A 23518-nucleotide genomic window follows, 5' to 3' on the forward strand; every position below is an offset into this window, starting at 1 on the left:
TGCAAGTCAATGGGGACCAACAACTGTTTGGTTCTTCAAAATTCTTCAAAATATCTTCTTTTGTGTTCAACATAAGAAAGAAACTTATACAGGTTTGGAACGACATGAGGATATGAGAAGTAAATGATGACAAAATTTTCATTTTTGGGTGAACAATTTCTTTAATGTTATATTGTACAAATGTACTTTAAATGTAAAAATATAAAACATTTTATAAGAATGAGTTTTGCTTTTTGTTTTTGTTTCATTATAGGCCAGTGAGAATTAAAGTACGGTGGTGCAGTGTGCTTAATTGTCATAAAATGATGCAAAAATGTGTAATGGTCCTAAAAATAGGCTTCATTGTCATTTATGGGGAATAATATATGACTTCCCTTGACGGTTTGCATGGGATTCACTTAATTTAGTACTGATTAGCATTACTGAGAATCAGCAGAGCCCATAAAGGATGTCAGCTCACATTGTGCCCATCTGTCCACCTTTGCAGTGGATTATTTCAGCATCTTTCCCCTTAAACACATCAGAGTCCCGTCTCCACACACTCATCAGTCTCCGTGTCTCTCTGTTTGTAGTGGTGTGGCGTTGAGGCCGTGGTTAGGATGATATCAGGCTGATATAATGAGGCCGTTCCAGCTTCCCTCTCTGTTTCTCCCTCTTCCACTCTCAGATGATGTAGTTGTGGTTTTTGCAAAGAGGTCGCTGCTTCAGACATTAGCTCAGAGCCCATTGTCCGTCAAAGAGCCTGAGCAGATGCGGCGGCTTCCAGTTTTTCACCTCTTACCCAGGAAAGTTTACACAAGACAAACTGTTCCCGTTCTTTGCTCTGAATCTAACTTTCTATCTATTGCTTCACTTTTCCACACCCAAAACTGATGACCTTCACCCTGAAATGTTCAAAATCTAGCCCATGTGTTGATGGAGTGCAGTGCTGCTGTATCTTTGTTCTCCTCTGCTGCCTGCAGCCTGGGTGGAGAAATCCGACTGCCGCTTTGATCAGGGAAAAGCCTCGCTCTGGTGCGGGCTGCCTTGTGGTGGATCAGATCTAATTCTGACACTCTGTCCTGCTTCTGGGTTTCGGGGGCTGTGTTTGTATGGAGAGGAGTGTGTGTCTCTTTTGTGCTCTTGCTGGATCTTCAGTGAGTGAATCATTGCTCTCGTTTCAAGCTGTGGAGACAGAGGTTCTGGCCAATGAGGCATCATTCAAACAGGGCATGTGTGGTGTGAGCTGACCAGGCCATTTATGTTCTACCTCGGCAAAAAACTGTTCCATTTGCATCTTATTCATTTCATATTGTTCCTAGCTTGTCTAGTACTAATGCAGAACATATTTTTGTCTTTGTTTACAAGTCTGACTCCTAGTTTTTAGAACATTGCATTTTAATTAAACTGACTTTGATGTAATGGCCAATAGTTATTATATATATATAATACATACATAGATATGTATGTATGTGTGGTGTGATCATATGGTGTAGTTATTTTATAAATGTGTATTTATAGATTTTTACTGTATTTTCAGTTTTTGTTGTGAAAGCCTGATTCTGCATCAGACTAAAAAATAAAAATGATTGTGACTGTGTTTGTGTAACAGAAATAAGTCACATTGCAAGATATAACATAATGTTTTGGGATATAAATCACAACTGGGGCATATAAAGGTGCAATTATGATTAAGCTCACAATTACGTTTATTTATGTCTTTTATTGTATTTTGTTTTATTTATTTTTTATTGGTCTTTTTTCATTTTCAGTTGTTTTTGTGAAAGCCTGTTTCTGTCTTGTGGTAAAAAAAAAAGTAATTGTGGATCAAAAATAATAAATAGTCACATTGCAAGATATAAAATGATTTTGTGGAATATAAAGTCACAACTATGAAAAAATAAGTATGCAATAACATTAATATTATATTATATTATATATAATTTTATATTATTTTTACTCTGAGGCAGAAACAATTTGCAATTTTTTCAATTAAATCAGAATTTTATCCGGCATTTACTGGTTCCTGGTTCAAGAATAGCAGGTTTAATTGTCTGGTGCAGAGCAGATTTTTCTAGTAAGTTTAGTTATTGGGGTGCAGTGGGACTCCAGAAGCTGTTTTTGGTAACTTTTTTCATACATTTGGAAACTTATTTGACATTAGTGTAGTTTCTCTGTGCCTCTAAAAACTTTCTTTGAGCAGCAGTTGGCAGTCTCTATAGAGACTTCTCCTGCCTGAATGTTTGTTCTTTCAACCTCATTAGCTCACTCAAGTCGCAAAGTGAAAGTTTACTCACTGGCTGACTCTCATCTTGTCTCATCTTTGCCGAATTCCCAGCCGTGCTCAGTTCTTTTGGCTCCTGCAGCATCCTCAGCACCGCCGCTGCTTGGGCTGTTCTCAAATCAGATTAACCCATCTCCATTTTCCACCCGGCACAAACACTCGTGTGCAAGAGTCTCGCTTCTGCACTCAGTCACCCCCCTCAAAAAAATCAATGAGGTCTTTCATTTATTATTCTTCTCCATCTGGAACTATTTTATCATTGATAGGCACATTGTATGCTTTTGTGAATATGCAGTTCTTCCAAAGACAATATTTGTTTATTTGTTTATGCACCTTTTGTGATGAAGAGGCTGCCAGAAGTGATGATAAATGGGTGTCACATACAACTTTGATGCAAATTTAGATGTAATGTATTTGAAGATGCACATATTAGTGCCAATAGATAAGATTACACAGAAGCTTTTGTCTGAACTGAACATCCCACCATTGTTTGTTAAATTAAGCATCAGCTTGCGGGTGTTTTTGGGTAGTGAGTGTGTTTGACAGTAGGTGGGATGGTGCGACGCTTTGTTGGGGGGATCGGTGGACTGTAAGGGTCACAGAAAGAGACTGAACCTGCTCTGCAGACTCCTGTCCTCCTGTGTTTGGCTTGGCCCGGTCCAGGGCAGATCGATGATCTGTAAAGTAGATTTGTTATTGCCTTGTTTGCTTTGGCAGGTCTTGAAAGCGTCCGGCTGATTACAGTCCCAGATGTCACTGCACACATTACTGCTTAGCATTGCGCCTTCTTAAGGCTGTTTCTTTTTTCTTTTTCTTAGGCTGCCTTGTTTCCGACATTTTATTTGCATTCATACATGTCTGTGCACACTTGGCTGCTTTCAGAATTTAACCTTTCAGGTATTGTTTAAAAATCTAATTTTGAGTTGCTTAGCATTGATCCCGTTGCTTGTCCTTGACCCTTCGTAGCTCTGTTAGTTTCTCTATTGTTCGAGTGTTTTCAAATTCAGATACATCATTTAGATTATGTACTCTCTTTTAATTTAGTAACACATTTCTGTCTTACATCTTTAAATCTTATTCTGTAGCTAAAAGACTCCCGTTTAATTGACCACATGCAAGCTGTGTCATTCCTAGATGAATTTGACTAGCTGTTAGTATAAACTCAGCCACAATAAAAAAAATTGATTAATATTATTATGAATCCAAAATGTATCAAAATATTTATTTAAAATAATCACTGAATTATAAAAAGAAGATGATAATTCTGTTCAGTTGCCCTGACTTAACATAATTTTTAAAAAATCCTTTTCATTAGTGATTTGAAGCTGATTTTTCGGGTATTTTTAACAGTGGTGCATATTTATTTTCAAGTGATGCTGCCATAGAAAATCACTTTCTAGCTGTATGTCATCTAGGATCACTTGTACTGTATGTGTGCATATGTATTGTGTAGAATCCTGTTTGTCCTGTCCGTTAAAGCACTGCATAAATCTTTTTAGTTAGCAGCAGTAAAAGTGTCATTAAGCAGATATGATTTTATTAGCAGCACAAATATGTTTCTGACACTGAAGTTCTGTACAGTGTTAGGCATCCTAAATAATAGTTGGTTTTTCAGATTACTGGTTTAAACCCGTCTCGCTGGAGACCTGGACTCCCAAATGAGGAGATTTGAAACAAGTTGGTGAAGGCCTATTCGTCCGGTTGGAACGGCGTGATGTGGCCGGTGTAAGCAGCTTTGAGTGCTGGAAGGAGAGAATGAATGAAGTCCCAGGTGGACGGCTGGATTTGGCCACAATCATCATATCAGATGCTCTTCAGTGGCCCGCAACACACAGTCCTAAACTCACTGACTGATGAGACTTTACTTCTCTCGGTCTCTCCGATAAGATTACTTCCACTTAAGAGGGTTTAGACTTGACGGTGGAGAGGAAATATAATGGTGGCCGCACAGTCTGTGTAATAACTCAAAAACGCTCAGATTAAAGACACATTGGGCGGTGATTTCTCATTATCAAATGGGATTGTGACAGATTGCACCATGTCCAAATGAAAATCCTCTCTGCCTACTCTCTTTGATGCCAAAGTGAGCCGTGACCTCTGCCTGGACCCTAGGGACGGCAGGCAGGCTGTTTGGCAGTACGGGTGGTGCTTGTCCTGTATGGCCCTCGAGTCTGGAGATCTGGGCTGTTATTACTGCACGGAGGCTCTGCTTCACGCTGCCACATCAGAACGTGGTAGTTCGGCGCTCGACTCCACTAAACCTGTAATTGAACTTTCGGCATGATGCAGGAAGTGTTTGTAAGTGATTATAAGCAATATGTTTCTCTAAATTAGGCCTTTAATTAACTCCCACAGCTTGTTTTTCTGCTTCATTTGCAAGTCGGCAGTTTTTGTTAAGAATAGTAAGGGTAAAGTTTTATCCGTTTTCTTTGAATAACAATGATAAGAGGGTTTGTAGCGATCAGCCGTCCAATGAGAGGAAAGTGAGACTGCTTCCTTCACAGGCACATGTCAACAGCTGCCTTTAAACTCATGCTCATGCACACAGTCCTGAACTTGATGCAAACTGTCGTTCACAACCACTGTTCAGTAAGAAAGATGTGACTTTATTTATTATATAATTTATCAAGGAATTGATTGGATCGTGAAAAATGGCATTACATGTCAAACCGAATTCATATTTGCTGAAAATATAGCTCGATAGCTATTTAAAATATCATCATATTTTTGGTGAAATTTGAATTAAATACAATTAAGAAATATAAATATAAATAAATACAATAATAATAATACATTTATATTTAATTTCATTTCATTCAAATTTAGTCAGAAAATATTATAATTTTTATTAACAACAACTATTATTATTATTATTATTATTAAGAATGAATGAATACATACATAAATACATACATACATACTATTTTGTTTTGCTTGTGTACCGTTTGGTGTGTCAGGTTTGCTCTGACCAAGAGAAATTGTATTTAAAACTTTATTTGAAAAGATATAGTATGCATGTATTATTATTATTTTATTATTATTAGAAATGCTAATGATGATTATTAAATACTCTTTGTTTTGCTTATGTAATATGTGCTGTCAGGTTTGTTCTGATCAAGATGAACTTTTGATGTTTTTGTTTGTTTGTTTGTTTGTTTAATTATAGGTAGAGTTTAACTTAACTGTAGGTTGTTTACTGTTCTACATTAATGCACATGTGTTTATTAGTTATTTCATCATGGCTTATCCAATCAGATTTAAGAGCTGGAGCTATATGGAGTATATGTTTTATAAATACAATCTATACAGTTCTTCTCAAACATTATCTGATTTAACCTAGTAGTCCACTGCTGGTCTGTCATTGAAGAGGAGAATCCAAGGTCCTCAGACCTGGCGGCCAATCAAGTCATTGTTCCAGTCAGGTGTAACAGTGGTTCCAATCAATCAGATCACTTTCTACCATAGTGTGGCCTCTGTGGTGCACATCACCGGTCTGATAGATAATGCCATCTGACAAGGCCAGGGCCCTGTGGACGTGTCTGTGCGAGGGGGGATCTCTATGGCGCTAACCTCCCATCTCACAGCCAGCTGAGACCTCTGTCCTCTCCACGTCTTCACTCTCTCTCTCTCTCTCTCTCTCTCTCTCTCTCTCTCTCACTTTCTCTCATTTTCTCTCCTGCCCCAGTGGTGGACATGAGACAAATTGTTGTCCGTGCGATCCTAACTTAGTTAGCCAGACAAACGCAGGAATCACCGTCGCCATGTCTGTCTGAGCATCCCTCCTCATTACAAATGAGATCACAAAGCCCCCTGAGTGCCTTGAGCGTGACTTTCCATTTCTGCTGGCATGAGAATATCTAAATAACGTGCTGCTATTTACGGAATGCAGCGCATGTTTATGTTTGTGCTGGGTCATTTCCTGGCTGAAAGTGTGAACTATCAAGACCCTCGGAAATGCAAAAATAAATGCTGAAAGAGACAGAGTGAGAGAGAGTGATGTGTCTTCAGTTTGGACTTGTTGCATGAATGGGAATGTTGGGCATTTGAATGCTTAAAGGGCTGCTATTATGCGTTTTCACTTTTTCAACTTTAGTTAGTCTGTAATGCTTAAAAATGTATACATTGCATTATACAGGGAAATAAAAAATAAAAAATCATAAACACAAACTTTTGTGCACTGTATACTTTTGTACACAAACTTGTCTCTGGATATAGGCATAAACTGTAATTAAAATGCTGGCCAATAGCGATAAGCCAATAATTAATTATTTTCATTTTATGGCCTATAGGCCATAAATGACCCGTATTAGAAATGCTATACTGTTTTGTCTAAATAAATTTAAAATAAAAAACTAAACTAAATCCTTTCATATGCTGCAAGTCAATTTTAGGCATCACAAAGTGTAATACATCCTGGTTCCATGTAGAAAATTATTTTCTTTTTTTTTTATGAGCGCAAAGTCCTTTGTATTTATATCATGGATGTATTCCTGTAGTCAGACCAGATGTAACAGGAATGTTACGTTTCAGATTTATTGCATGAACCTAAATGCGTACTGTATTTTGTCCCTGTGTGCATCTTCATTGCTCTGAGGTATTAGAAGTATGTGAGTGTGAGACTGATAGAGAGAGTGAGTACAGGTGTGTGTTTGTGTTATGTGGGGATTAAGGCCATGTCCATCTGTCAACTGCGGGCTGGCAGTCTCAGGCGGTGCGTGGGCTCGGGTTTCCGCCAGCAACAGCGGTCTGATGGATGGGGTCTGCTGGGATGGGCGGTATTGTGATTAATGTGGATGCTCACCCCTAGCTCCAGATTTTACGCATCTCTCATAGATCTGAGAAACACGATAGTTTGATAGTGGTTCGATAGTTTGTTTATTCGATAGTTTTTTTGCATTCGTTGTTCGATAGTTAGTTTGTTCGATAAATAGCTTGTTAATTTGTTGTTCGATATTTTGTTCATTTGATAGTTTGTTCATTTGTTGTTCACTGGTTTGTTTGTTCATTGGTTCATTTAATATTTGGTTTGTTCGATCTATAAATCTTCAAACTTTTTAAACTAAATCCTTCATCTTCACATGCTTTGCTTTTAGTTAGAAATTTAATTTCAGTTCATTTTAATTGTAATTCCTTACATGTTCAAATTGCTATTCTGCTGTGTTTATTTACATTTAAATTAAATGTAGTAAAATTTAAAAGATTCTCAGTTCAATTCTGAATAGTGCACAAAGAAACTGTTATTTTCTGCAAGTCTTTATTTTATTGGAGCGATTCATTTTACAAGTCTAAGCACAGTCCGAGTGACTGATTCTTGGAAATTATCTACAAATATTGCAATTTGATTACCTGTGAACTCTTGCCATGCACAACAACCATGCCAAAGGTTATTGACAAGAACAGCTTAAATAAAAGTAATGGTGTCTGTTGTTGTTTTGAATAAGATTTGACAGTGTTTTGAGTGCTGAGTGTTGAGTCAAGCCCTGTCGTCATGTTTTGTTCATGGATCGGTGCGGCCCTGTAGGGTTTGGCTCTGGCGAGCACGGGAGGGGCTCGATACGTTCCAGCCTGTCAGAGAAATGAATGCACTCAAGTAGCTGTGAAACACATTAGCTTCTCAGCATAAACAAGACATCTGCCTCATTAAGTTACAGCGTAATACAATACTCTTCCATATCAATTAGGCATCCCTGCCACTTTGGCTGGTGGAAAATGGCTTCTCGCTCGTTCGCTCTCCATCATTAGGCCACGTTCTGTTTACACGGACTCTATCAGTTTCATTTATTAGAAAAGCCTCGGGACACACCTAATATGCGATCGCTGTTTAACTGAGAAGCATATATTACACTAATTCCAGCGTGAGTGGTGAAAGACTCTACTGATCAACACTTAGATGTGTGTATGCAGTGTGTTTGCGTGCGTATGTGTGTGAACGCCGCCAAACACGGCCATGGGAGTGCGCTCTCTCTCACCTGAGCTGTCAGAGAGTGGGGCAGTTTGTCAGCAAACACATCCTGCAGGGTCTGCTCTGCGTCAAGCGTATCATTCTCCTTTAATCATTGCGGTCCCACAGCCCCCTGATTTGAAGCGAAGGAACGGGAAAGGAGAAACACACAGCAGTGTTGTCCCAAGTGAGGTTGCATTCGTTTTTGCCCTCGTTTATTTCCCGGACAGTGAGCGAGAACCGCAGAGGCTGCAGCAGCCACGCTGTTCACTAATGCTGATGTTTGATGTTGAGTTATGGGGTTCTGAGAGCAACTAATGAGAAGAGTGGCTTGAACTTGGAAATGGAGGTGGATGGGACGAGTTCAGCAGCCCCACTCCTGCCTGGAATCTCTCTTAGGGAGGGTAAAGGGACAAGTGGACCCTATATAAACCAGTGGGTTTGATAATGATGATGCCCTCACCAATCACGACATCACCCCTATTGCTTTAATCATCAATGCAATTGGTTTCTTCTGACATTAGCAAGATACACATAGCACCAGTGCACTTAATATCAGATGTGGGCTTGTGAAAGCTCCTGTACGTTTTTGCAATCTGACATTGACGTAAACATTCATTTAATATATAAAAGCTTGCACAAACTTCATGATTTTAATTTCTAGTGCTGTATTTCAGGCCTCCTTTACATCGGGCTGTAACATTTTAGTATTTTACTAATATAAGCATGTTTTTAAATCAAATTGTTTTACATTCACTCCAACACTTCAACGATCGATCAAAGGGACATATGATTATTAGCAGTGTAAAACCTCATTGCATATAATGTACGTAGCTGAAATCTAATAACAAAAACACAATTGCATTGATATCTTCAGTAAATGTGGTCAAAAACTATTTCAAACCATCTAAAAATATGTTTTCAGTGATCCACTTCACAATCCTACCACCTAAAATGCATGTTAATGCCAGATAGTAGTGGATGAGTTTTTGGCTTCCTGTTTCTGCCGCTTCTCCATCCCATCTCTCAGCAGAATGAATAAGTGTTTTGAAACCATATGTAATTAAAGAAGGAGAATACAAAGGACAGAGCATGTGAATACATAAAGACATAGGCTTCTCTTAATCTATTAAAGGTGTTTGGGAGCCCAGGCAGGACTTTCTAATCCAGATAGGCTCAATGGGTGCATTATGATCCAGCGCTATGATCATTTCACAGCCCTTTTGTGGAGACAGCAGGTCATCATAACTCTTAGCGGCATTATCACGGATTTAACCCTGATTTTTGATCCTCCTCCTGCAGGAAGAGCCGTTTCACACCCATGGAGTGAATAAAGGTGTTTTTATGAATAGGAGAGACAATGTCTCTGAATATACTTTCACACTGACAATTTAAGGAGCCACAGCTAGTGCCACACACGACGCATTGCTCTCTTCGCTATTAAAGGTTTAAGACTAATTGTCAGACGATCCTCTGTTTTTCTAAGTTTGCCGACCTGGCTTTTGAACGGGGCGGAGAGTGCCGTGGCTGAGTGAGCCGGAATCCATTGTGTGAAAGAGAGCGTAAAAGCCCAGTGAGGAAATTGATGGGATTACTCACACTCTCACAGCTAAAGAGCGAGAGTGAAAAGAGAGAGTGAGGGAGTAAATGATTTAAAAGGCAGTGTAATGTAATGAGGATGGGGGCCTTGGAGGTGGGGGAAAAGACTTCCTTATGGCCGTCTATCTTACTGCTAATCCTCAGAGTTTACATCTACATTAACACTCACACTAAACACTTCTGGCAGCTTTTGGGTCCGTATCGCTCTAGCTGTGGTGCGCTCGTCTGGCTTTTAGTAGCCGTTGATGCTGTGTGTGTCTGTATACCGGCGGCACTTTAAAGTGGTCTCTGATTAAGAGCCAGTGAAAGCAGGGTGCACACAGAGGAGCTGGAGGGTACGGAAATAAAGCCGGCCTGAGTGCCCAGTGTCGCTCTTATCTGGAGAGTTGGATGGCTTGATCTCTTCAAAGAGGACACTCACTCGAGCAAGGCCATAATCAACTGATAATAAAGTTTACTTGACTAACTACAGTCCTCGACTCAGTTCTGGCCATGCTACTTTCCTTCTAATGTCGCCACCAAAATTTTAGCAATTGATTTAGTTGTAGCTAGTCAAAGTGTTTTATTCATTCATTCATTCATTTATTTTATTTTATTTTTATTTAGTGATTTGCCACCAACTTTAGTAGTGTCTTTTTTTTTGGTCAGCTTTTAAGTAACTTTTGTGATTTGCCACCATTTTATTTTACTTTATTTATTTATTTTTTTATAATTTTTTATTTATCAGTTAGCTTGTAATTAGTGCAGAGTGTGTAGATCATGTGGGCACTTCCTGTTCCCGAACCATCTCTCTCTCCCTATCATTTCCTGTCCTCTGTCAACCCTCTTCTAAATAAAAGTGGCAAAATGCCAGAAAAAGGTGGAGGTCTTCTCGGCAGGGGCAGTTCAAGCAGATGCCTTCTTGGACAAATGACAACCTGTGATTTACACACTGTCCATTTTCCACCAGAAGCCTGTTTGTTTTTAGATACAAGTGAGCAACATTACACAAGTCTGACACACTTTCCTGGGGATAATTGCTTGTTAGCTCAATTTCACTTATATAACCCCTTAATAAAACCTAATTGAATTAGCCCCACCTTTGCTGTTCTTTTAGCTGTTTACACTTCTCTGGTGCCCCTTGTAGCCCAGAAACGGGATAATGTGTTTCCCCCCACATGCCTCAGTAAACCTGCCGTAACCCAAAGCTCTCAAGGTGAATGTTCTCTGAACTAAATAAAGAAAATCTTAAAAATGAGATAAGTAGCCCTGCTTTTGCCAACATCTAGGAGACGACTAACCCACATGGGTTTTATGATGATAAAAAAAAAAGTTTTTTTTTTCTCCTCCTGCCTGTTAAACGTTAACATCACATCCTCATACCTCAGTAGTTCAGACAGGATTTTCCAAGTGAAGAATCAAAAGCAAGAGGAACACCGTGAGGATCCACGTTGGTCCGCTCAGGCCTTTTGTCTCACCCAGAACCTGCGGCAGGCATTTTATTATTGAATTGATGAAGCTGAGCTCTGACGGGTGTGAATAATGCGGAATGTGGGCTGTGGTGGCTGTCAGCCAGTCTAATGAAGAGATCTTCCCTATTGGTGGGAATGAACTTCTGACCCCACATCCTCTGTGAAGTTCTCCTTCAGCTGTTGGGCTGCTTTAAAACAACACTCGCAGAGGTGCGTGCTCCAGCCTCCTAAACTTGTTCAACACTTTCAGCAGTTTGATGACCCTGACCATGAAAGAAAGCACTTTGCTCTGGTTAGGTGTTTTGTCTTTCTTCTGAACAGGTTGACCTATAAGCTCAATAAATGCTCTTCTTTTTAACTTTTTTTATTCATCAAAGAATCCTTAATGTTTTGTTAAAACCATGATGATTTTTTAAGTTACACAATGGTTTAAAACATTAATAATAAGAAGAAATGTTTCATGACCACCAAATCAGCATATTAAAATTATTTCTGAAGGATCAAGTAACACTGAAGACTGGAGTAATGGCTGCTGAAAATTCAGCTGTTTGCCATCACAGGAATAAATTACCTTTTAAAATATATTACGATAGAAAATAGTTATTTTATAATAAAACTTTACAATATTACTGTTATTATTGTATTTTTGATCGAATTAAGCCTTACTGACCCCAATCTTTTAAACAGGCATTGTATATATCGGCTACATTATATGGAGAGTATTATGATTATTATTACTTTAAAAACATATCAGAATTCAATACATGTAGTGTATGTATTGATTCCATTTCTTTTCATTGGTCTTTTTCTTTACTAATTCATATGGTTTATTTTTTTAGTTTTTGAGCAAATGTCTGTTCTTAATTTATTTTTATTTTATTGATTTGATTTGATTGAAAGTTAGTTTCTGTATTTCTGTACTACTTGGCATTATGAAATATCAAAACCCCATAAAAGACCAAAGTGCTGTAGTATGCATGTGCTGTAGTATTTTGGCGACATGCAGAGCTGTTGTTTGTGGGCAGCAGGTATGGTTGCCACTTCCACTCAGCCTGCAGGAAGTTGCTTTGATGGCGGGCCTGTTGACTCGGGTGATTTCAGTGCTTTGAGGAGTCAATGGCAGACACAGGACAAACAGCTTTTTATGAAGTGGTATGAAGTTATCTGCTGTCTGTATGTCTGGCTGGACTAGTGTTTTACAGCAGATAACGGCAGGCCTCTTGCCTCCCTATCAGCGCTGTGCCACCGGCCGCCCGCGCTCCTCTCTCGCCCGCGCATTAGCGCCTGTCAGAGGCCTCGAGTGTGGCTGAGGGTTTGCAGGGGAGGCCAGACAAGGCCAGATAGTCATTGGCCTGTAGATCAAAGGGTCTGCTTACAGGCCGTTCAGATAAAGCATCTGTATTTTATGTGGCAGGTATCTATAATAGAAAGATGCCACTGTCTGAAATGCAGCATCACGGGAGACAGACAAACTGTGCTTCCTTAACACCCCCCTCCTTATGCAATATCTCTTTTATTAGCCTAGGCGCTTATTGCTGGAAAAAAAAATGAGCCCAGTGTTTTTGTTTGAAGTCATACTGGCCCACAGTGGTGTTTTTCAGGAGTCAGTCATTTCCTCTTTGCTATCCCTGTCAGAGGAAGGCAAGGGGGGTCAACTGGGGCTTGAGCTGCTATGTGTGCCAGATGAAACACAGATAGCTGTTTATGACCTCTGAGTTACACCAGCATAGCCATAGACAGTTTTCAGGTTCATTATGTATTATGACTTCAACGAGACTTACAGAATTGCAGTGTTTTCAAGCTGGTACGATGTGATTTTTGACTTAGACAAGCAACAATTATAAAGGACAGAAAAAAATTGCAGTTTGCAGTGATAAAATTTAATTGTAATGAGCTTTAATGCAGCGTGAATCAAAATTGAGGTTTGAACTGTTGCTCTTCTCTCTCGTTTTTTCTCTGGCAGGCATGTTTGACCGCAGCGTCACCCTGCTGGAGGTGTGTGGCAGCTGGCCTGAGAGTTTCGGACTGCGTCACATGTCCTCTGTGGAAGCCACGGAAGAGGGCCTGAAGGAGAGGCTGGCAGACGCAATGTCAGAGTCGCCCAGCAGAGACATTGTGGGCTCTGGGACAGGTGAGCGCAAACACTCTCACTAATGGTATTATGTACAACATATAGGCAATGGATGTCAGATAACATACTAGGGCTGTGCAAATAGTACAAGCTACGCGATATCGCGTTCATTATCGGCATGCCTGCGATTATGAGCACGATATTGCGTAGCTTGTCAGTGAACTACGGCTCTGTGTAGTAAATGCCACTCCATCTGAAAGCATGTGATGGAGATTTACTACTAATCACAGAGCCGGCTTTACTGATGAGATGCGCATGATCATCGAATTCGATTATTTGCACAGCCCTATAACATACCATTAAAAACAACAGTTAACATCACAGATTTAAAAAGAATGGTTCTCACAAATTTGTATGACTCTTTCTCTGCTGTGAAACAAAAAAGTAATGTATCAAATGTTTTGGTTCATATAATGAAAGCCATTGTGGGCCAGAACAACATTAGACCCCACTTAATTTCATTGTATGTACAAATTTATTTTATGTGATGTTCAAAAGGAATTTGAATATGTAATGATAACTTTGTACAAGAAGATAAAAGGTATAAAACTGTCACTGGGGCGTTTCCCTTTCAAAAAGTACTAACATTAGGTGCTGATATGTATTTTTAAAAAGTACTAATATGTACCATTTAGGAGTAAATAAGGTACAAAGATGTACCTTTTAGCTTTTGTACCTTAGGGTACTGCCCAAGTGACAGCTTTGTACCTTCTGAGAGTATATAGAAAAAAAAACAGATATTATTTTTTTTTTGTTATTAAAGACCTGCCAACAGAACTTCAGCCAATTTAATTCTTCTCATTAGTAGCTCGTTAAGCTCAAAAGCAAACTAACTCCCTCAGAAGTTAATATGGTAAACCCTATTTTGTTTGATTTGCTCTTGCTAATTCCTCCAGTGACTAGGGGAATCAGTTATGTCTCCTCAATCCTGTTCGAATTGCGCAGAGATAAGAATATGTCCTGGCGTATTTACGTGATCTCTCGTACAGATCTTGGAAAAGACACATTTCCGAGGTTTTACAATAACAAATTAGGTCATTCGCATTGAGGGAGAGACCAAGCGAAATGAGGGGGGAAATTGCCACTCTTGACAATCCAAATGTTTAACTCATTTAGGAAGCTGCTGCTCTCTGGCCTTCCCCCTCGTCTGAACAAGACTTTCTTTGATATCTGGGGAAGATGGAGCTTGGATCCTGGACGCCGCTGCTTGGAGCAGCGAGGTCACAAGGCCCTAATGCATTTAGCATCGACTGGCCCTCTCTCGTAGCGCGTCTATTAGGCACTAATTTGATTTGTACCTATTCATTTGCAGTCCCTGCAGCAGCACCGAGTTGGCCCTCTCCATAATTGGTTCTGTCTCTATTTTTGCATCATTAGATTAAGCCCGACTCCCGGACACTTGTAGTCTGCGCTTGTCCGTCCATTTATACAGCCTAATGTAACACAAAATTCATTACTGATCACATTACTCTCAACTTTTGGCCCCACGGGCTGGTGGATAAACGTAATGTTAAGCATCTCCTGAAGCAGGAAACCCAGAGTACGGACAAAAAATGGATTGCGGCAAGAGGCTCTAAATAAGCTGCACGGTGGCTGGGGACAGGGTGCTGGAGCCTCTGATGAGTGCTAGTCATCCGTTATGTCAGTCTGTGTCTTTTTCACCCAGATGTCCGGCTGCAGTTAAAAATCAGTGCCAGACTTTAAGAGTTCAAGACATTCCCATTTAGGTCTTTGTTGAAGGTACCGACTAATGTGGCAGTAAGTGCAGAGAGTAACGGCCGAATATTGGTAATTACCCTATAGTCATCCAAAGTACCTTCTTCATTTGTTGTCATGGGTCGTGCCTGAGTTGTGTCTAGACGGTAACTGTTGTTCTGTGAACCCTGTTGTTGGTGGAACCCGTGATTCAAGATTTTTCATCAAGGATTTAATGCATCCTAGCTAATTAAAATTAATTTCCTTAAAAAAAAATACAAATCTTACTGACCCCAAACCTTTGAACAGTAATGTGTATATATACTGATAATACTGTGTGAATTAGGTAAATAATTTAGTTTATTTAGTTATTTATTTTCTCACAATAATTATTTTGGTCTCTAAACTCCATTGACCCCCATTTCAAACTCTTTTCCAGTTTGTAAGTGCCATAACTTTATTCTTAGGCTTTTCACAGATCGAGGTTTGCCATCTAGACACAACGGCTAGTATGGAATTTATCTGATCGGTTGTAAAGCAGCATGGGATTGTGTCGTTGAGCTGTGGGTGAGCCAGTGCATCTGCGTATGCAATACCACCAGCTTTCTTTGTAGTTGTGGGATGCCCTGTTTAATAAGGCCGGTTCAGCCGGGAGCCTCTTTGAAGGGTCGAAAGCAGATGGTTTGACACTTAGCATCTCCTCATGCACAGGCTCTTTTTCAGAAAAGGATTGTAGCATCAGGGGACATCTCAGACTCTTCTTCTTCTACTTTGTCAGTCACTAACTACTTCTCCATGTTTCATTCCGTCTATCTCTTTCCTCCAGTCCTCAGATTTTGCATTCTTGCGTAGTTTAACATCAATGAAATTGGAAAATTGACAACTGAGAATTACTACTCATGCAGGCGATGGGGAGCGAACGCAAGACTCCCAGTTTACCGTCATGCAAGGAATGTAAGAAAAAACTCTTGGAATGCAGTCATCTTAAAATTTGATTTTGCCAGCGGCATAATGCTGCAAATTAGATTTTTGTCATTGGTGCTAACCTAACGTAAATTCCATTTAAACAGGGGGAAGGGGACAGGACTCAACCCTGTCAAGCGTGGTGTTCCTCCCCACACCACCGCTGCCAGTGTTTACTGAGGTTACACACAGGGATTATGTCTCTGTCATTCCTCATTACTCCAGCTGCCCCAAAAAACACATTTATATCTATTTCCCCGTTAAGCCCACAGTACTGAGAGCACACTCTCAATTTCCCACCCCTTCAGCCTTACAGAGCTCTCAGAAAGGAGTAGTGATGTAGACATGATAATGCTAATACACTGTCTGCCTTTAAACAAAATGCTGCAGTGAGAATATTTTTCTCACATTTGATTTAAGTGAGTCAGTTAATTTGGTTCACATTTTAAATAATTTGGTTCTTTTAAAAAAATCTGATAATGTGTCACCCTACTAAAGATTCCCAATGTTTTCTAGTAGTCATAACCTGTAAAAATTGATATAGCAATGCCAAAATGTTGTTTATGTTTCTTCATTGATATAAAGATTTGAATGCATGCTTGTATGTTTTGTGTAGTTCATTAGCACAGCACTGTGATTATGGAAATGTTTTACAGTAATTGTGTATGGTGGTGTGAAAGCTGTGAAAGGACTCTCCTTTGTTGTCTACTGAACCAAATATACGTGTTCTTTTAAAATTATTAAGGCCGATGGGTTTTTGTGCACTTGAAGGAGAGCCCACACTGTTGGAGCCGGACATGCCACAATAGCTTCATTGTGAAGAGGATGTTAGCGACAGCTCTCAAGCTCTCTCTTTCTTTCTTCCTCTTCATCCTTGAGTATTCAGTTCGACCCTTGGTGCAGAGCTTTACCGTGACAGCAACACACGTACATACACTGTCTAAAACACACATACACTATGTTTATATGTGTGTGTGGGTGTGTGTGTCAATGTTGTTAGCTAAGTTTCATAAATATTTAATAGTGTTGCTAACTGCTTATTCAGCTTGACTACAGTTGAACTACATTCAAACACTGAAGCTTCATTACAGAAACATTCATATGACGGGCCCTTAAACAGTCATGCATGGAAGCTGGTAAAAGAAAGAACACATGTACGTGAGCATAGTTTTCCAAACATAAATGGACACCACTGAGCTGACTAAACTGTGACCGGCTGAACTTATGATGATTAGAGCTTTTGTCACGAAATTAGGAACAATACACTTACATCCGCCAGTAACACTCGTCTGTACATACCTCTCCAATGGCTAGACACTCCAGGGCGCCAAAAATCTGTCTTCCTCTCGATTGGCTGTTAGCACTCATGAAAGAAGCAGGATGTTTGTTTTCCAACCTCTCCAAAGCCGTCAAAACATTCATCGCTCCAAATTTTAGCCTTTGCACACTATTTGTCATAGTTTTAGTTTATAAAATTGTCAGGTTTGAACTGTTTTTTTTATTATTTAATTTATGAGTTAATTGTCTGACCAGGGATTGGATATTAGTAGACTGTCACGGAATCTGCGTGCAGAACTCCACAGAAAGTTACTCAGTTTTCCACAGAATTAGAATGGCGTCATTCTGAAAGTTCTACAAGTCCCTAAGTGCTTGTGTGTTTGTTTATTTAATATTTTGGCTAATTTGATGATGCTTTTAGCTATTAATAACACCGTTATATTCTCAGCTTAAACATTTTACTATGTTTTCATTTATTCTATAGAAATCATCTGATTTTACACCCCAAATCAGTGCAGAAATGTGAACGTCTCCCTGCTGACTGACATAGCTGATAGTTTGAACTTTGTGAACTAGATTTAAATGCCTGTGCTAACACTTACACAGACTGAGCCTCACCATCTTCTATTTATTTCATGTATGCTAACAAAAAATTGAGGTTTGATTGAGAATTAGGTTTGAAAATGAATCAAACAGGCCTTGAGTTGGTAATGTGCAGCAGGTAAATTATTCCAGGTATTACTGGCGTAGCAGATTATCCCAGCATACAATAGGGTAGATCCTGTTCTGGGCGTACTGAAAACCCTCCATTGTTTGCTTACCTGGTTAATAACAGTAATATTCCCTGTTTGAATTGGACTAACTCGCAAGTATTCTTTCGCCAAATCGTAAGCTATTATCAGAAAGAGCCTTCCATGTCATGTCACGGCTCATTTTAATGTGGTGCGATAGCCATCACTAAAGCAACAAGACACAGCTGAAAGCGCAGCAGCCCAGTCACTCGCCATGCAAAGGACTTAGCTTGTGCTAATCAATCATCCACCACCTATACGCAGCACACAGACGATAGATTCCATAAACAAACCCAGCTCTAATCTGGGTCTGCTCAATCTCTTGCCAAACCCAAGTTCCTCAGTGAAAGTGTGCTGGACCATTACGTTGTGCTGCAAGTCTGTAGCATTGTTAAACATGTTTAGCTGCCCTATAATGCCCAGTACATGTGAGTTTGGTAAGTGTAAATACATCCATATGTCATTTAAATATCCCTTGTCTTTAAACTGCCCCTCTGTAAACTGCATCTCTTCCAGCACACAGTGACTTTGCATTTGTGGGCAAGAAGACAGGCCTGATCATAGGGCTATTAGGTCCATTTCTGCATGCTGTGTTGATCTGACCTCTGTGGAGCTGTTGCTGAGGATAGGGCCTGCAGCTCTCAGAGTTTACAGTGCCATCGACCCTGATGTTGAGCTCAGCTGTAGCTGACATCATTACTTACATTGTCTGAAACCAGGAACACAAAAACAAATCTCTGTGGTTCTTCATACTGTGAGAGCATGTGTTGGACAAAGACAGTAGAAAATGAGGTGGTATTAGTGCATGGATAGATGGCCTGGAGGGGAATGAAGTGTAAAAACAGGAACACAATTATTATTTCCTCCCCTCAGCACTCACCCATTCATCCCATGATCAGTCTCTTCAGTGTGAGAGTAATGTGCAGCGACAGGGTGAGACGATGAAGAAGAATTCCTGCATTCAGAGCCTCTCTTTCTCTCTGTCTCCATCAGTGACACATCGGGCCTGGATATCATTTTAGCATTTATCCCCTGCTTTTTTTCCTCGTTGTTCTTCTAGCCTACAAACTAGTTGCTAAAACTGTAAAGAAAAGGATGGAAGCTGGGATTTAGGGTAGAAACCGAAGCTTGCAGTAAATGGGCTTTTTGTGGGATTTTTTGAGACTGCACTTAACAGCTCGCTCAAGGGAGCGACAGTCAGAAAGTAGAGAAAGAAAGGGAGACAGCTGAGGGGGTAGAAGGAGCACTTTTAAAAGATGTTCCAGCATGTCTAGACATGGTGTTGGTGAAACATGACGAAAGCGCCAGGCATTTGAGAGCACTGCAAATGGAAGCAAGAGGCAGGTGTCAGTGAGACATGCTACATAGTCAAGCCGGCTCAGTGCTGTGATTCCACAACTGATTCAGACTCATAGGGCATTTACTGTGTTTAGCCTCTCAAGAGCATAAAGAAGAGTTCATTATTCAATACCACACTTACCTTGCTCTTTCCTACTTCTCCAAACTCTTCCTCCCTTTCCTTTCACATTTGCACGTGTGCTGTATATATATCAGTAAAGAGGTTGCATGAATTAGTGATAGAGGACATAATGGAGGGTTTCTTGAAAGCACAGCTGAAAGGCGTTACAGCGCTAACGGTCCACACCAATATGAGATCACTGGCCTGACTGCAGCACTTTCCAGGAAAGTGAAAAGAGGAGAGAGGACTTGAAGCAAGCAAGGAAAGGGAGAGTGTTACTGTCGCTGCCTGCGCCGCTGCCTCTCTTTCGGTTCTCTAATGGCCTCACACTTAGGAAAGCACTCACGCACGCCTCTACCAGTACTGTGGATAAACCTTGTCTCTCTTTCTTCCTCTAGAGGCGTTCCAGCACTTTCAGGTGAATGTGTGCTCAAAGAGGACAAGATCATTTAGTGCTATCATTTAATTGCTTAGTGATGATCTGACTAATGCAAAGCAAAATGGCAATTATGCAAAGTAGAAAACACATTGCTGTTTAGTTTCTAATGTGTTTATGGCTGGTAGATGAAAACTGGGTTTGAAAGCGCCGTTGTCCAGTTTGGTGTTGAACGTGTGGGCTTGAGCTTCAGGGCGAGTGAGTGAGCAATGGTGCTTTTCAGTGAAAGACCAGCTGAGTGCAGGATTCCTCCTTGGGCTACAGGGCTTTAATGAACCTCACTCCATCAGCAAGACTTGTGTGTGTACATCTTAGGATGCTTGGCATGGCGTACGGCTCCGTTGGCCGTCACATTGACCGTGCCCATCAATCAAAGAGACATAAAGCAATATGGACAGCAATTAAATCAACTAATTGAATCAAAACTCAAATTAAGCCACCAGCCTGAGTGGTTTGTAATTGTAAATGGCATGAGCCTTCCATCCCGCTGGCTTAAATTTGAGACCTGCACCTTGAGCAACTATTTAACCAATTGCTCTGCTAGCAGTAATAGACCTTCTTAATGCTGGCAGAATCTGAGTGATTTTGTTTGACTTGGGTTTTTATTCAGAGGCTGTGGTCTAGTCGTAGTCTGTACGATAAATACAAAGTCAGTCATGTTTGTTATCTTAATGGATTTGGCCCCGTTTAGTCCATTTAGCACATTTGGAAAGTTTGCTATCATTGTATACTATTCAGAAACAGTTCAAATAAACCAATTGAATTACAAAAGAAGTCATTTGAGAGTCATTAGTGGTGTTGCTAAGGCAAGCATCGCTATGAAGTGTAACGCTGCCCGCACACTCTGGAAGTATTTTTCTCATTCATTTTTTCCATTGAGATTTATAATGCATGAACCAGAGGTGAGTCTCAACATTGCGAACTGGATTTTAAACCTATATATATATATATATATATATATATATAAGAACAACATGTCCTTGGCGTCTTTAATTAGAATAAGGAATGAGAAAAAAAATAATAATATTTTCAATTCAGCAAGGATGCATTAATTTGATCAAAAGTAAACACATTTATAATGTTACAAGATATTTCTATTTTCAAACAATTGCTGTTCTTTAAAAAAAAAGAAAGTATCAATGTTTCCACAAAAAATATTAAGCATCACAACTGTTTTCAATGATAATAAGAATGTTTGTTGAGTATCATGTCACATTGAATTCTGGTGACATGAAATTCAGCTTTTTTAATATTTTTTTTTATATTTGATTAAAAAAAGGCAACCTTGGTGAGCATAAGGGGAAAACATCTTACTGACCATCGAATGGTGTATTCAAATTGAAAATCAGTGGAAAAATATAATTGATTTAATGTTCTTGATTACAAGTATGGCATGATAAATATAATATTTTAAAAGCTGCAAAATATTCAGATATATACAGATAATTAAATAGTCAACATGATTTGTAAAAAGTTAATATAATACAGACTGATAGCTTTAATAGAAGTATATACTATTGATTAACAACCCTAGAGCTCACAGTAGATTTGTATTTAATTATTTAAATCGTTAACACCCTAACAATTACATTGCAAAGTGCTAAAAATGGTCCAAATACTTTAGCAACTGTATAGCGATGCCCTGGCAACCACCCAGAACACTCTAGCATTGTGGTGATGAGATTTGCACAAGCAAGGACTGTTTTCTCGGTTCATGTTTCCTCAAGCAAATGTAAAAATCTAGTTCATATTCTGCTTTTGTAGAATAGCACAAGCCCGCTGATGTATCAGATACGGCAGACGTTAGCATCATGTGTCAGAGGACAATGTTTCCTCTCACATTTCCTAGAAACATTTTCTCTTGCTCTTCCGACTCATTCATTACCTTCGTGTTAGTTGAAAGGGAAGGAAAGTGTATGGAAGAAAATGAATCATTTAAGCCCGTAAGTATATGTGTGGAGAGTCATTCACACCTCTGTGGTAATCTAACACTAGAGCCTCGTTGAGTTCGGATGTTACATGAAGGAACATGAATATGCTTTCATTTTGACATGCACTCAACTCACTGTGCTCTAGTTAGAAACACGGCAGCAACGTGAGATCTAGAGTTTGTACGTGGTCATCCTTGTAAGTGATTCATTTTTAAGGACTGTAACTTTTATAATTCATAACTCACATTACTGTCTCCCACAGTCCTATTTTTTAGCACTCACTCACTAGATTTCTTTCTAAAGAAAATGCTTGCTTGCTGGTTGCTAGGCAGTTGCTAGGGTGGTCAGTACTTATATAAAAGCACTTTCTGTGAAATTAACATGAAGCGGTAGACTCTGTTTGGTCTGTCTTGTGTTTGTACCCTCCGGGCCATCTGCATGCATGATCCCTCACACACATCACCACGGCCTCCACCAATAGCGCAGCTCTGTTTCTAATGAGTAAATGAGAAATGTGCCCTTGCTGGAGGATGGTATGTTCCAGGGCAGCAGAGATTACAGTAAGTTTTCATTATATGTAATTGAAAGCACAATGGAGGCTTGCCACCTTTACCTGCACCGCTCTTGAAAGCTCATTCTGTAATGACCATGAAATATGGACTTTCACATGTGGGCGGGGCTTACTGAATGTAGTTCCCGCTTTTCATCCTTTCTGATAGGGTTTTGTCGGTTTGGCAGCGAACTTTGCTTCTAATCCAGAAGGGGGTCTCTCTCTGTCTTTCTATCTTTCTCACACACACACACACACACATGTTGGTATATGTGGTTTACGGGGACTCTCCATAAGCATAATGGTTTTTAAACTGTACAAACTGTATTTTCTATCACCCTACACCAACCCTACACCTAAACCTACCCCTCACAGAAAACTATTGGCAATTTTTTAATTTCATAAAACACCATTTAGTATGGTTTTTTTAAGCCTTTTGGTTTATGGGGACACAGGAAGTGTCCTCATAAACCATGTTTACATTGTAATACCCATGTCATTATACCCATTTGTGTCCTCATAAACCATATATACCCGAACACACACAGGCACATGACTATTAATAAAAGCCCAGACCGAATGAGTAAACTGGATACAGGATGAGGCCCTGTCGCAATAATAGTGTCCCATACACACTCACAATGCTCCTCAGCTGGGGTGTTGCTAATGCCCACTTTTTAAGAGGATGACTCCCTTAATGCCAGCTTTTCATTTGAGTGATAATCTCAGAGGGGCTGTGAAATAACTATCAACAGTGCGTGTGTGTGTGTGTTAGGGCTGTGCAATTAATCGCATGCGATTGTCATGCGCCGTGATTAGTAGTAAATCTCCATCACCTGCTTTCAGATGGAGCGGCATTTACTACACAGAGCCGTAGTTCACTGATAATTAGGCAATATCGCGTTCATTATCGCAGATTGAATCGCCTGCGATAATGAACGCGATATTGCCTAATTATCAGTGAACTACGGCTCTGTGTAGTAAATGCCGCTCCATCTGAAAGCAGGTGATGGAGATTTACTACTAATCA

At 39.8% G+C, this 23518-nt stretch overlaps 1 protein-coding gene across 1 annotated transcript in view; it reads left to right on the plus strand.

The window, feature by feature from the left end:
- Window positions 1-23518, plus strand: part of LOC107685068 (breast carcinoma-amplified sequence 3-like) — a 269249-nt gene that overhangs the window by 233521 nt on the left and 12210 nt on the right. Inside the window, exon 23 of the mRNA XM_016481528.1 lies at window positions 13218-13385. Coding sequence (XP_016337014.1) covers window positions 13218-13385 — 168 coding nt within the window. The remainder of the gene's footprint in view (window positions 1-13217; window positions 13386-23518) is intronic.

This window comes from Sinocyclocheilus anshuiensis, unplaced genomic scaffold, assembly GCF_001515605.1.
Source record: "Sinocyclocheilus anshuiensis isolate Anshui unplaced genomic scaffold, SAMN03320099.WGS_v1.1 scaffold914, whole genome shotgun sequence".
In the NCBI taxonomy this organism is placed as follows: Eukaryota; Metazoa; Chordata; class Actinopteri; order Cypriniformes; family Cyprinidae; genus Sinocyclocheilus; species Sinocyclocheilus anshuiensis.